General features: G+C 43.8%; 1 protein-coding gene across 1 annotated transcript in view; it reads left to right on the top strand.

Annotated features, from left to right (window-relative positions):
* Positions 1-5,042, top strand: part of LOC127785849 (uncharacterized) — a 35,219-nt gene extending 30,177 nt beyond the window's left edge. The window contains exons 5-10 of the mRNA XM_052313219.1: positions 3,101-3,375; positions 3,446-3,846; positions 4,216-4,371; positions 4,442-4,546; positions 4,625-4,671; positions 4,896-5,042. Of these exons, the coding sequence (XP_052169179.1) occupies positions 3,101-3,375; positions 3,446-3,846; positions 4,216-4,371; positions 4,442-4,546; positions 4,625-4,671; positions 4,896-5,042 (1,131 nt within the window). The remainder of the gene's footprint in view (positions 1-3,100; positions 3,376-3,445; positions 3,847-4,215; positions 4,372-4,441; positions 4,547-4,624; positions 4,672-4,895) is intronic.
* Positions 5,043-15,164: the final 10,122 nt, after the last annotated feature.

The raw sequence follows: 15,164 nt of genomic DNA, 5'->3' as shown, positions 1-15,164 counted from the left end.
TTAAGTATATGTGAAGGAATGCTAGTTCTCTATGAAGTGATGTTCAAGGAAAAATCCGTTCGTGTTGAGAAAACGGTGAGTTACAACTTTGTGCAAATGGTAAAATGTAAATTTTCATTTATTTGAGTCATTAGGAAAGCAGTATAATTAAGGGGATGCTGCCTTAATTTATAGGAATGAGATAAGTGCAAAAATGACTTTGTTGAAGTTGTTCTCTTTCTTTCAAAAACAATACATTTAACCCAAAAACATGGGATTCTATATGTTCAAAGGGAGAGAACAAACTTGCCTTGATTGATATCCTCACTGGGGTCAGAAATATAATCGATCTCCTCACCAAAAATGATTTCGTCCTCTAAAGGAAATAACGTAACTGAATAAATACCAAAACATGTAAAAATCTAAAATGATATAAAATGTGTGGGTAAGATTTGCAACGAAGGAAATTTCATTTTATCCATTTGTATTTGTGAGTTAATATTTTTTAAAGTTTAATAACCGCAATAGGTTAATTAATCTCTATTAGGCTGTAGGTGCATTTTAGGTCCAGGTTTTGTGAAGTATCAGTGAAGGCTAGGTTCCCACGAGTTCAACAAAATTGTTTTCACGATTGAAGCAGTACATGGCTGTCGAAATAATATTTCGGCAATACTAAAAGAGGTGGCTATCAAACAGGAAAAGTGGATGGGTTAGAAGACACAGGGTTTATACAGTTTCAGGCCCTCTCAATGAGAAGTAATACCCTACTCCTGTCCGGGGATTGATCCGCCGAGTGTATTATTGATCGTATGATTTGGGAGAAAACTTATGCCCCTAGAGGCACCCGAACCCCTCCTTATATACGGGGAGAGGTCGGTAGTTACAAGGTACAGCCGATATTCCTAACGGAATAGGCAAAAAAAGATAGATTACAATCGTATCCAACTAGGACTGTCAGATGTTTCCTTAGTATACAAGTTAACATAATGACCGAGTCCTTTACTAAAGATATTCTATCTATACATGGTACCCCATACCCAGTCGGATATACACGCCGTGTGGGTATGGGGTATACATAATCTCCACAGTAGCCCATGAGACCTTTACATTCGACGAAATAATCTTCTCTTGAGCCTTTTAGATGAAAATCCCAAGTGCTTCAATTATTCCTGCTTTGGTCTCCCGAGTGCTTGAATCAAAGACTGTGAAGGACTAAAAAATAAAAAAATAGGTGCATCGAATCGACTAGATGCACCTAATAGGTGTAGCCCCCGACTATGTGATTAGTTAGAAAAACTAAACATATAGTCAAGGTCAAAATGATTTACCAACCGAGTGATTACCTAAGTAATTGAATATCAAAGCATTTGCAGCTTCTGTCCGAAGATTTAGCCGACCGCTTTTAGATAAGTTATAAAGCTCACTATAAAATATAGAAGATTTACAAAGATCCGAGTAATAAAAGTACTCTTTAGGATCCATCATCTATTCTAGAGCCAGGTGCAGTATGTTTGATAAAAAATCCGAGTAAAAACTCATAAGGATTTATCAACTGCCAAATAAATGACAACTACCAAGCTTAAATAGCCTAAGCTATAACATGTGCTTGTCATTAAGGAAATTAAGCATATAACATGCTATGCTAAAGAAACGACAACCTTTTAAAGTCTTGATTTAACCCTAACAGCTTTGTGACTCTATAAAAGGTCAACAATTATGATATTTTACTGTCGGGCACCTTTTTGTTCGCACCGTAGTAATTCCAAAGAATTATCCAATTGCATAAAAAGGATTTTTAATGGTTTTGGGCTATATTATTGTTGGCTATTTTACTTAAGCGATAAATACGCCAAAATCCCAAAGGACCACAATTAGCCATACCGGAGAAATAATTGGGCTGAAAACACTGTTTAGGCCTAGGTCCATCAGTACTTTTCGCAACGAAGGAAAGAAAACCCCTTCGTCTTCTCCGCCACAACTGCCGCCGCTGTCCCCATTTCTTGCCACAGTAACAAATCTCACCGGCAAAAACTAGGGTTTACTCCCATGCCTCAATCCACCTTTTCCAGATCGATTCCTCCCACAAGAACCTTCCGCATAATCGCCGCACCTATTCTCCCACCAGTCATCGCAATCCTCGCTCCCAAATCTCTTGACTCCTTTCACATCCATGGCGGAGGAGAGAAAATCCTTTGAGAGCCAATGGGCACCATCCGACGTCACGGAGGAAAATCTGAAGGAGATGGTGGCGCACGGTGTGCTCCCAGCAAAGGAAATCATCGGATGGCGTCCGGCATACAGCGAGGCCTTCCTAACTCCCGATACTCATGAGGTCGTCATCTTCTCCCATTTCTTTTATGGTGGATTTGCTCTTCCGACGTCAAAATTCTTTAGGGGGATCCTTGAATTTTATGGGATCAACATATATCATCTCAACCCCAATTCCATTGTCCATATTGCCAATTTTGTCCATGCATGTGAAGCTTTCCTGGTCATCCGGCTGCATTTTGCTCTTTTCCGCCAAATTTTCTTCTTGAAGCCCCAACCCAACAAAAATAAACCTTGCGTCGTTGGGGGATCCGGTTTTCTACTTCAGGGTACTCTGTGCCAAAAATACTTCTCCATGCCATTCAAGACGTCCAACAAAGGTTGGCACGTCAATTGGTTTTATGTCCAAAATCCTGAGCCATTGCTACCCGAGTACTCATGCCTCCCTCCAAAGTACCAAGAAACCTAGAATTCACTTCCCATGGGTGATGAGGCCGCTCAAGCTCTTGAGCTACTGGATCGCTCGTTGAAGCTGAAAGAACAGGGTCTTCAGGGGGAACAAATCACTAGGCATTTTTATCAAGAGCCGACTGGCCCCAATTAAAGAGAGGTTTCGCACGGCCTTCGAGTATGACGGGAAAAATGATCCCAATCGGGAAGATCCCAACTCCCTCGAATTCAAAATCATGAAGGAGAGGATGTATAAAATTTTCTCATCTGGCAGCTACTCGCATATTCTGCCAGTCGTGCCATATAATGCCTTCAACTCTCCTCCAGCGGTAAGCAACAAAATACTTGAATCTTTATCATTCTTGTTATTCCTTGAAAATGAATGTTGAAGTTTTATCTTTAGGAATACGCCTTAATGAAATCCAATCCTCCAACTGCCCAGCGTCGATCTCCGCGGCGTCCTCAAGGCCAAGCTACCGGGGATCCGAAGATCCAGCCCGGCGCGCAAAGAAGCAGCAGAAAGCCGGGCTCCAGAAAGAGGAAAATAATCTTCTATGATGATGATGATGACGATGATGATAGCAACAAGGAGGCGTCTGGGAAACAACCCAAGAAGGCCTCTCCACCAAAGAAGAAAACCACTAGGCATCCAATTTCTAAAATCCGCAAGTCTTCCAGGTACGAGCCTGTCCCAATATTTGCGAATACATCTTCTAAATTTAAGTGATGACATCTTCTCAATCTTCAGGAAACCATCAGACATTGATCCGACTAGTAAAGACTCCGACCCAGCTGATAACTCGGAGACAACTGGAGAGAAGACTTGTTCTGCCACTGCTGCTGGGTCCGAACCCTCAAAAGAAGTCCATCCGACTGGCAGTCAGTCGGCAACTGGTGAAGCAGAAGCCGGCAATGAGCCCCCGACCGGAAACCAGTCGGCAACTGCCGAAACAAGCATGAACCAGGAGCCCCCGACTGGCAATCAGCCAGGTGACAATACAGAGAACCTCGAGCAGCCAGAAAAGATCATCCCCGAGATAGAGGGTCAAGCAAGTAGTCCTGCCTTGAATGATACTGACGCTGGACCTGAATCCAACACTTTTGATAAAGTAGAAGGACCTGCACGGCCACCACCGAAGATCATCACAGGTAATAGTCTTCCTGGTAAATTTATATTGAGAAAATCTTCTATCACTTATTTCATTATTTTTTATATAAATAAAAGTCCAATGACTGGCGACGAAGAAGAAATCTTTCGAATCTGGTCGGCTGAAGATTCTCGGCCACCTATCTTAGTAAAGTGGTGGGACGACGAGATGCAGTCATAGGGCATTGTAATCAATAAGCAGAAAGAAGACGAAGAAGTGTCTTTATTAACAAGGACACTTAACCAAGACACTCGTCTAGTAAAATGTAAGTATCCCTTCTTTAACTTTTCTCATCCAATCGGCTAGCGCATTGAGACGAATCTATACATAATGCAGAGAATCCATCTGCGGAATGAGGCAAAGACCGCAGCCCTTGAGAAGCTAGTTCCCCATCTTGGAACTCTGGAAGAAACCAGGGCTAAACTTCATGAAACCAAGGAGGAGGCTAGGAAAATGGAACATGCACTCAGGGACCGGGTTGCTGAGCTCCTGGATGCTAATTTTGAGCTGAGTGGTTCTTCAAAAGGTAACTTCACTTCTGCTCAACTCACTCTGACTTGATTAAGTGATTTAAATAAACATTGTGCGTGTTGTAGTCCAAGCTGCTAAAATTGCCGAGCTGGAAAGGCAAGTTAAAGCTTTAAAGGATGACAAGAATGCTATTTCCAAGGAAAGGGACTTAGCTGTCAAGGAGTTTGAAGGTAAAACCCTTCTGTTAAATAATAAATGAATTGAGCCATATTTGTTGCAGCTAATTTTTTGCATGATATTGAATGCAGATCATAAGGGGAAAACAAAGGCCCAAATTGACTTTCTGGTGAACAAGGTCGAAGTTGCAGTGAAGGCCAAAGATGAAATTGCCAATAGGACCACCACAATTATCCAAGCTATGTATCTGAGCAGTTGAAATCTTTAGTAAGCTTAGGACTGCTCCAGATGTATACTATAAAAATATCAAGGAAGCTGGAAGCATGGGAGCAAGCATGGCGTTGGTGATGACCAAATCCTTGTATCCGAAGATCGATATCAATGTCGTTGATGGCTTTGCAGACAGAAAGAAGTGAGGAGCATGCACTCGACCTTATCAATGACGGCCAAAAAACTGCTGACAAGATTGCTGCAGATGTGCTGGAAAGATTTCAAGATACCAGTCTTAGTCCGGCTGCTTCTGATGATGAAAAAACTGAGTCTGAATGACTATGTAATTTGAATGATGGAGGCTCAATTTGTACAATCTGTGCTTGAGAATTTAAACTTAGCTCTTGATTTCTTAAAAGTTTTTGTCAAACCTCATTGAGCCTATAACTCGCAAAAGCTGTCAGAAAACTCTCGGTCCTCATTAACTAAGCCAAAAACCAAACAAGGCAATGATAAATCAGGTAAGCAAATTGAATTGATAAAAATCACACTCCATTATTATTATAATATCCCCTGACTGGTAACTCAAGACAAAACTTGATGTTGGCAGTCAAAGAGGAAAATATTATACAAAAAATAATGCCTAAGCATAAAAACAACGAAGATGCTCAATATTCCAAGAATTGTCGATGACCGAACCGTCTTCACGCTTGAGTCGATAAGAACCTAGCCGAGTAACTTCAGAGATGATAAAAGGTCCTTCTGTCGCGTCCCAAATCGACCCTAAAATACATCCTCTAAATTATGCCTAGAATAATTAAAATGCTTGTGAAAGCCTTCAAAAAATTAAAATGTGCAAAGTTAAAAGTCAAATAGGGCTTGGAGGATTTTTGTATATTTCCTAAAAGCCTAAAATGTGTAAATAAATTTTAGTGGAATTTTCAGAGCAAAAAATAATTATTAAGAAATAAACAAAGTTCAAAAAAGGTTTTATAAAAAGAAAACCCCAAAAATCACCCTCTCCCCTCTAATGGGCCAAATTCGGCCCATCTCCCTCCCCCTCTCTCCTCTCCCCCGCGGCCCACTCGGCCCTCCCCGCGCGCGCGCCGCTGACGGGCGGGCCCACCCGCCACCCTCGCTGACGGGTGGGGCCCACCAATCATCCCCTTCCTCCCGCCGCCCCCGCCGCCTCGCCCGCGCCTAGCGCCGCCGCCGCCGCGAATCCCGCCGCCTCCCGCCGTCCCCGCGCGCAATAAAGTGGGGGGAATTATTCCCCGGGATCCCCTCCCCCTTTCCCCCCATTTTTCCCTCCCTCTCTCCCTCGGATTCGTTTGGAAACCTCTCCCCTAACCTCGCCGGCGCCATTAATGGCGGCCGGGTCTCCCGCGCCCGTTTCCCCCTCCTCCGGCCGCCCTCTCTCACTCCCAACCCTATATAAACCCTCCCCGAGCTCCCCACCACCGTTTCCGCCACTCACCGCCCTCTCTCCTCACCGGAATCGAGCTCGCGCCGTTGCTCTCTCTCTCCGCCATCGCCGCCGAGCTCCGGTCCGCCGCCGTCGTCGCCCCGGACCACCTCCCACCTCGGCGCCGCCTCCTTCGGCTTCGCCGCATCCTCGCCGACCTCGTCCACCCCTCCGTTTCGCTCGCCGACCGCCGGAGCGCCGTCGACCCCGTCCACCTGAGCCGCGCCGCCGCCTTCCTCCGCTCCGGTTGCCGTTTCCGTCGTCGCCGTCGACCCGGGGTGAGCCATGGACCGCCGCTTCGTTTCCCCCTTTCCCTCCCCTCTCTCGGCCGCCGCTCCGCCTTGCCTATGGCCGCCGCCGGCGACCATAGGGGCGCGGGCGCGCCGCCTCCCGCCGGCCGCGCCGACGTGGCCGCCTCCGGGCGCGCCTAGCGGCTGCCGCGTGGGGCCCGGCCGTCAGCCGCCCGCGCCCTCGGGTGCGGCTGACGCGTGGGGCCCACGGCGCCGGCCGGTGTGAGTCGGGTGCACCCGGTCCACCGTGGACCGTGAGGCTGCCGCGTGGGTCCCACTCCCGTGGACCCGGTCCACGCGCCCTCTCTCCCGGCTGACGCAATAAATATATTTTTAAATTAAAATTTAAATGAAGAAATTCGTAAATATTCATTTAAAGAGCATATAAACTTCAAATGGCCATAACTTGGCCATTTGAACTCGGAATTGGACCGTTCAAGTCTCTAATTTTTCCTTAAGAAGTCAAGAACCCATTTTTGTGCTTTATTCCTGCTTGTTATATGGAGTTTATTAGAGTAAAAGCCCTTTTATTTTCCGTTGGTCGTGTAGACGCTGCAGCTTCGGAAGATCCGCTCTTCGTGGAGGTTGAAGCCGACGTTTGGGAAAGCGAGCAAGGCAAGTCACATCATCCTTGAACATATTGAATCCCAGTTTGTAAAGTTATTTTGATTTAAATTATTGCATTACTGCTTTATTTAAATTCCCGCGTTATCACTGTTTTATTTAGCCATGCCTATTTACCTTTGTTATGAACTTATTATTGTTATTGTTATTATTACCTTGTTCACCCTAGGATAAACAAAACCCCAACTAGTGGACATTTTATTCATGGTTCCACTAGTATGAATTTAGGTAGATGCTCCGCTGTTTAATAGGACAACATAGGGTGGTTTTATAACTCTAGACTTTGGGAATATTCATATCACTCGGACACCATGGAATGGTTGGATTATTGTGGAATTGGATTCACACCTCTCCCTCTATTCAAAACCCTCAAAATGGTTTTAGGCTGGGCTCGGGGTGCATGGTTTTGATGGTAGCACCTCGGCCATATAAGGACCGGTCTTCGGGCCTCTGTTGCAAAGCACTACCGTACTTCCACATGTCTAATGGGTAAGGCTTAGTTTGTGGCTCGGTCTGGTTATAAACAAAAGTACACGGATGGAGATGGACGAAGTCGGGGGTCGATGGACATCTCTAGGGCAAATGAAGGCTACACGAGCTGCGGCCCGGTAGTCGAGATGTCATGGCACAGGGCCGGTGTCCTGCTGCTAGGGGCTCAGTCCTGCCTACCTGTCCCGGGGGTTCCGGCCGTAGGTGGGTTGGGTCGGTACTCTTGTCTATGGCTAAGATGGGTTGGAAACTATGTCATGTCTTCCGTCCATATGCCGTGGCGGTATGTGGCACGTGTTTGCACGTGAGGAAGACGTGTCTTGTGGGTAAAGATGTACACCTCTGATCAGAGTAAAACCTATTCGAATAGCCGCGCCCTCGGTTATGGGCAAGCCTAGCAATGTACCCAAGTTAGTGTTTTTAATTCTTAAAACCGGCTTAATAACTAAAATGTGGAATGGTTGGCCTGGGTTGGCTTGGGACGAGCTGGGACCCAGGGTCGGGTTGCCAGTTCGGTCTGAATCATCGTAGGCCTTGGGTTAAGGCAGGTTCGTGTGGGTTCACGGCCTTGTTTAATAATATTAAATAGTTCTAGGATCGTGTTTTAAATTTAGCTTTGAGCAACTAAGGGTCTTTTAAATGCTGTTTATTACAAAACCTAACCCCTATACTATAACTCCATTGTACTCCTTTGCATTTATGCTGCACTTGTGGGTGTGTCTTGTTGAGTACGGTAGTTGTACTCAGTCTTGCTCAATTTTTCCCAAGCCCAGAAGAGGAGCCCCTGGATGATGAAGGCTTTGGTGTCTAGCTCGTGCCTGCCGTCAAGCGCCTGTGGTCGTCGCCTTAGTCTTCCGCTGTTTTTCATTGTCTTTGAGTGTGCTGGGCCGTCGCTGCCCATGTAATAATTAACTATTTACACTTCCGCTTATTAAACTCTGAATTGTATCAACTTCTGGTGTACCTTGCCTCCTGGGACAAGGAATAATACACGCATGTAAGGAACGCCCGTTGGGCTATTTCCGGTCGTGACACCTTCCCATAAGGGAGATAACTTATGTCGATCCCTTCTAGATTGAATCTTCCTCAAAACCATATCGCCGACTAAAAATGCACGTGATCTGTCATTGTGATTATGATAGCGCCGAAGTCCTTGCAAATATCAAGCCGACTGGATTAATGCAGCCTCACGAGCTTCTTCCAATCGGTTGAGATCATCCACTCGGTCTTATTCGTAGCGCTCCTCTTTGAAATTGCGAAAATGCATGGATTCAAATTCCACTTCACTTGGCAACATTTCTTCTGCTCCATAAACTAAGAAAAAGGTGACTAGCCTGTAGCCCCACTAGGTGTAGTGCGGAGAGACCAAAGTACTGATGGCAACTGATCAACCCATTTGCCAGCATAGGCCAATCGTTGCAACAAAATTGAAAGGACCTAGATATCGCCTAGAGGGGAGTGAATAGGCGTTCCTAAAAAAATATCACAACTTCATAGCTTATTAGAGAGATGAGAACTTTCAGTTCAAATCGGAACTTCCGAAATGGGATTGAAAGTTCCGGTCTCAACCGAAAAGTTCGGCGGATAACGGAATAAAACACTAGCTATGAACTTGTAGCACGAATAAACAAAATGTATATGAATCAAAAGGTGACAAATAAGGTATCTCAGCAAGATATAAGGTGACCAACTTTATTAATTAACCATGCAAGTAGATCGAGCAAAAACAAGCTCAAGCACAATATGAGAGATGGCAAGAACGAGCAAACCAAGAGAGGAGACACGTTGATTTGTTTCCAGAAGTTCGAATCCACTGATCCTACGTCTCTGTTGAGGGGCCACAAGGCCGGGTCTATTTCAACCATTACCTCACGAGGTTGCACCAATGCACTCCTCAGTTTCACTCTTGATTTCTTCCCTTGCGGAGGCGAAATCGAAGCCTTCACAAACTATTCGTGGGACACCACAACCTTGGGTGTTCACCGGCGATGCCTAGCCGTCTAGGAGACCTTAGTCCCCAAGAGTAACAAACACAATTGAAGATTTTCTTGCTATGAACTCGAGTGCTCAAAGTATAGAGTGAAGCTCACTAGCTCTCAACTTCTCAATCTCTCAATCCAACTCTCTCCCCTTCTCAAATCCCCCTCACAAAGAGGCACCACAAAGGTATGGAAATGGGGATGGCTATTTGGCTTTGGATGTGTCTAATACTTCCCAAGAACAGCAGCCACTCAAAGGAGGGGTGGAGGAGTTTATATACCCGAGCCTCTCAAAAACTAGCCGTTGGAGGCAAGACTGGAATTTTCGGAACTTCTGAAAAGCATTTTCGGAACTTCCGAAAATTTACAGAAGCCAAACTCAATTTCGCAGCCATTTTCGGAACTTCCGAAAAGCACAGACTAAAACGACCATAACTTTTTGCTTGGGAGTCCGTTTTTGTTGATCTTGGACTCTATCGAAAGCCCACTTATAGGACTACCCAACTCAACCAACAACAAGGTCTAAAATTACTCAAAGGATAGGTTAAAGCTTAGGATTCTCTTAAGGTAGCACTATGATAGGTCACTTTGAGCACCATCAATGAATGTTTCTCTCTCCACTCATATGAAGTCCGGAAATCACCTATCACATATTCCACTTTCATATCCATATGAGACTAGTAGACAAAGAAATGCATATAACAATATTAGTCTCGTATAATTGGATTTGTCATTAATCACCAAAACCAAATTAATGGCACTTGCACTTTCAATCTCTCCCTTTTTGGTGATTGATGACAAATCCATAAAAAATGATCACATTTGGATATGAAGGGTTAAATCAATGATATAAATCAACATAATATGAGACATGCACGAAATGAATGTGAGATCCTAGAATATTTTCCCCTTGTATATCAACGATCATATAAAATGTGGGATCCTCAAATATTATCCCCCTTTTGGCATTAATCACAAAAAGATTTGCATGCAACCGGAAGAGAAACAATTTTGCTCAAGCAAAACAAGAACAAACATTCACAAGACCAAAAAAAAAGATGAAATATCATGCCAAAAATTTGAGAAAAGGTCCATTTAAGAAATGCTCCCCCTTACTCTCGGAGTCTTGTCACTTAGACAAGAAGAATTAGAATGGATTTTATTTGTAGGAGGGAGTGATTGTGAGCACTTGAACTTTCTCTCAAAATGTACTCATAAATTATTTTCTCTATGAGAGGAGTTTGGTCAAAGATACTTAAGAGATTTTTGGTCAAGTGAGTAATCTCGGCAATGGAATGACAATTGTTTGAAATGATCAACTCTAAAAGTTTTGTATAGACAACCTTTTCAAAAACTCAATAGATTTTGATTTAGGAAAATATAACATTTTCAATGAAAAAAAGATCCTAAAAGATCCTATTGAGACCATTTTTCCTCATTTGTTTCACAAATGGAAATTTTTACACCAAAAGCCTTGCAAAACATCTGAAATACATATTGGGAAACTTTTGAAAGGATTTTCACAAATTTGGGCCATTTAAATAAAATTTTTGACTTTTGACCAAAATAGCCTCTTTTGAAAGGCTATGTATGCAACTTTTCGAAAAGTTCATATTTGGAAGCAAGGGAAATATGGGTTTGATTCAAATTGATCCCCATTGATGCAACTCTCCTTTTTGCTCCATGAATTCAAGATTTGATAGTAAAGGCCAAGTTTGAGAAAAAGGCTACACAAGCTCTATTTTCAAATACCTTCCTCCAAAAGTGCAAAAGAAAGCAAATTAGATGATATTTGAGAGGAACTAATATGCAGGAAGTTCAAATATGATTTTGAGCCAAAAAGATGCAATTATCCAGATTTAAGAAATAAACTTACCCAAGTGCTAGAAATTGACTCTATATGGTCTAGTTAAGATTTTTGGTGTGTTTTGGCATCAAATTTCTTTTAATAGGTTGGTCTTTTGAATAAGGTTCGAAAACCAAAAATATTTGAAATATCAAACTCTATAATTTTCATTTTAAAAGCATTTTCAAATTCCATTTAGAATTAATTGTACAAAAATTTGAAGATAAAAGACAAAACAAGATACTTAGATATACAATTTGGGTTGAAATTCATTTTTTTTAAAAAAAATTAGCTCTTCTTGAAATACAAAAGTGTTGAGAGACATTTCACACATACTCTAAAATCATTTTCAAGTAGATTTCATAAAAAAAGCTATAGATTTCAAAATTTTCACTTTTGGCTAAAAAGTTTTATTTTGAAAATACTAACTAGCACTTAACCAAATCGAACATATATATGGGATGTGATATGCAAGAATATGAGGTACTAAACACTCATATGCCACTATCTTGCTCAAGAATGTACAAATGATGATTTTCACATATGCAAGGAATGTAAATTCTTAAATGCTATGAGAATGCAATGCAACCTACACAAGGTTATATAAAACATAATTCAATGTAGATACATGTTACCGAGATGGCATTGGTTCTTGATGTGGATTTCGCAATGGTTGGCTCCAAATTCCAAACTTTGTGAGATCCACCTTTTCTTGCATGAGCCATACCTCCAATGCTTCTCCATATACCTATATTCTCATTTTAGCACATTTTGGTCCCCAACAACATTGGGTCCATAAAGGTAAGTCACACGAGGCTTAGGCACCCAAATGGATTTTGTGCTAGCATGTGGTGAACTAATCACCCTAGTAGCACAAATGTCATTTTTGTCCTTCCTAAGCAAATCAAAATCAAATGAGGAGTTTGGCTTAGGAATGTTACCCATAGAACAATTTTTACCAATATGTCCCTTTGCATGGCAATTGTAGCAAAGTCGATTCTTGTCTTTACATGGTGCCTTCTTCACCACATCTTGCATCTTCCTTGCTACCTTGCTATTAAGCTTCTTCCCGGATCATACAAAGTGATCCTTCATGTGGGGGCATGATGCAACTTCATGACCCTTCTCATTGCATCCATAACACTTCCTATTGCTTCTTCATGTTCTTCTCTTGGGAAGTGTGGCATGGTCATCAATCTTGTTGGAACACATCAAGGCATAGTGTCCCACTTTCTTGCACATGAAGCAAGTAATGGGACTTTTGATCCTACTTTGAATTTGCCCCTTACTCTTGTTATTTGACTTGGGTTCTTGATAGAACTTGGTGTAAGCTACGGTTGATCCCTCCTCAAGCTTCTTCACCATGTTCTTACGGTTATCTTGAGAAGGTTGAGCATTGCCCACAAGTCCATGATCCATGTGCTTCTCCCTTTTTCCTACACGATCCAAGTCACATGTAGTGCTCGGGGAAATGTTTGCTTTGGAGCAACAAGTGTTAGCACAAGATCAACTTCAACATGAGGCTCATAGGATTTTACCATTGCAATTATCACCTCATGAGCTATCTCTACCATGGCATGAGAATCTACAAGATTCTCATGAGAACACAAAAGTTCATCATGTGTTTCTTGTAAATCCACATACTTGCTAATGATCTCCTCAAGTTGAGATTTGAGCTCTTGGTTTTGCTTCTCCAAAGATGCTACACGAGCAATAGAATTAGTGGCATAAGCAAATTCATTTTCCAATTTTTCATACCTCATAATTAATGAAGAATTAGATCCCTTTGAGTTTCTTGTGTTCATCGGCTAGACCCTTGATTTCTTCATTCTTCTTAACGAGGCATGCTTGTTGCTTCTCAATAACTCTCATAAGTTTGATCACTATTGTTGTGTCATTCTTGTTCAAGTGATCAACCACAGAGTCATCATCATCACCCATAAAGCACACATGATCTTCGGCAATGGAAGATGAAAAAATTGATGATGTGGATTCTTCAATTAACCATTGATGTTCATTCACTTCTTCCTTCAAAAGGTTAGTTTCACAAGTACTATAGGAAGTAGAGCATCCATCCATATCATCCTCATCCACACATTTGGTGCTAGGTGATATGCATGAGTCAACAACACTATCAACTATAGCAATTTCATTATCGATGTTGTTGGAGTCCAATGGGAGAGTTGGAAGATCATCAACCTTACTCACCAATTTATTACCTTGCTCATAGTTGTATGTTGGTGAGATGGATGATGAGGTGAGACCTTCTTGGTCGGAGGAGATAATCACTTGGGACTTGTCATGATAAGGCAATGAAGTAGAGCAATCCCCAAATGATGCTTCCACAAGAGCATCCTCTCCATCACATTTGGACTTGCCATATCTTTCTTTTAGTGTTGTCCAAATAAGATGAGCATCTTCAAGTGGCATGATGGTTTTGAACACATCTTCACTCAAAGCACTAAGCAAAACATTAGTAGCTTGAGCATTGAGATGTGTCTATTTGTTTTCCTCTTCAAATGATAGCTCCATATGTCACACCCTAAAAATCCCAAATATATAAATTGTTGTCTAAATTGGAGTTATTAGAATTTATTTTAAAAGCCTAGAAGAGAAGAACTAATTTTAAATAATAAATTCCAATATAAAATGGGGCCAGATAAAAATTTCATTAAATACTTTGCTTAATTCTATAATTCTTAGATTTTTCTGGGATTTATTTGAGCTAAGCAAGTATTTTTAATAAATGGAATTGCATTTCATGAATAATTTAAATTGAAAAAGGTTTTTAAAAGTCTCTTTTGGCTTTGGGCCCAAAGTCGGCCCAAAACTCTCTCTCTCTCCCTCGGCCCAAGCCGGCCCGCAGCCGCCCGCTCGCGCGCGCGCGTCCGCTCGCTGACAGGTGGGGCCCACCTGTCGAACTCGTCGTCCTCCTCGCGCCGCCGCCGCGCCCGAACCCTAGCGCCGCGCCGCCGCCGTCTCCTTCCAAATCCGGCCGCGCCTTTCCTTCTCCGGTGAAATCAATAGAGGGGAAATGATCTTCAGGACCTCCTCTACCTTTTCCCTTTTGGAAACTTCATCTAAATCGCTTTGGAAATTCGTGGATTCGATCTCGAATCGGATTCATCTCTTTTCCCGAACCCTAGACCTTTCCTTCGCGTCGCCGGTCGCCGTGGGCCTTCGCCGCCGCCTCCTTGCCCCTATAAAAGGATCCCCAGGTCCTCCGCTACCCGTCGCCACCCTCGCCTTCGTCCGCCGCCGCCCGTAGCGCCCTAGCCCCGTGAAGCTTCGCGCCGCCGTCGTCGCCGCCGCTCCAGCCGTGCATCACCGTCGCTTCAGTCGTCGCCGTCGCTCGGGGAGGCCGCCGTCGTGTTCACCGTCTCATTGCCGTCCTCGTCCGCCCCTCCGTCGTCGCCGTAGACCGCCGGAGCACCGCTGTCGTCGTCAAGCCGAAGGTCGCCGCCGCTTCTTCCTTGTCGCCATCGCCGTCCGTTGATCTTCCGCCGCCGTTTTGGTCACTGGTGAGTTCGCCGTGCCGTCCGCTACCCGTAGGTGCCCTTCGTTCGCGCCGCCACGCCGTCGTTCGCCGGCGAGCATGCGCGCCCGAGCCGCCGCCGGTGGTGACGTCACCGCTGACGTCATCGATGTCGTCCGCCGTGGTCTGGCTGTGGACCGATCGATCTCAGCCGTTCGTTTTGGTTGGATCAATCTCGGCCGTCCGTTCCCGTGAACCGTCGCCGTGCACCCGGTCCACCGCGAACCCTAGCC

Source organism: Oryza glaberrima, chromosome 10 (assembly GCF_000147395.1).
Source record: "Oryza glaberrima chromosome 10, OglaRS2, whole genome shotgun sequence".
NCBI lineage: Eukaryota > Viridiplantae > Streptophyta > Magnoliopsida > Poales > Poaceae > Oryza > Oryza glaberrima.
The sequence above is the reverse complement of the archived record's forward strand: the minus strand, read 5'-3'. Positions and strand labels throughout refer to the sequence as shown.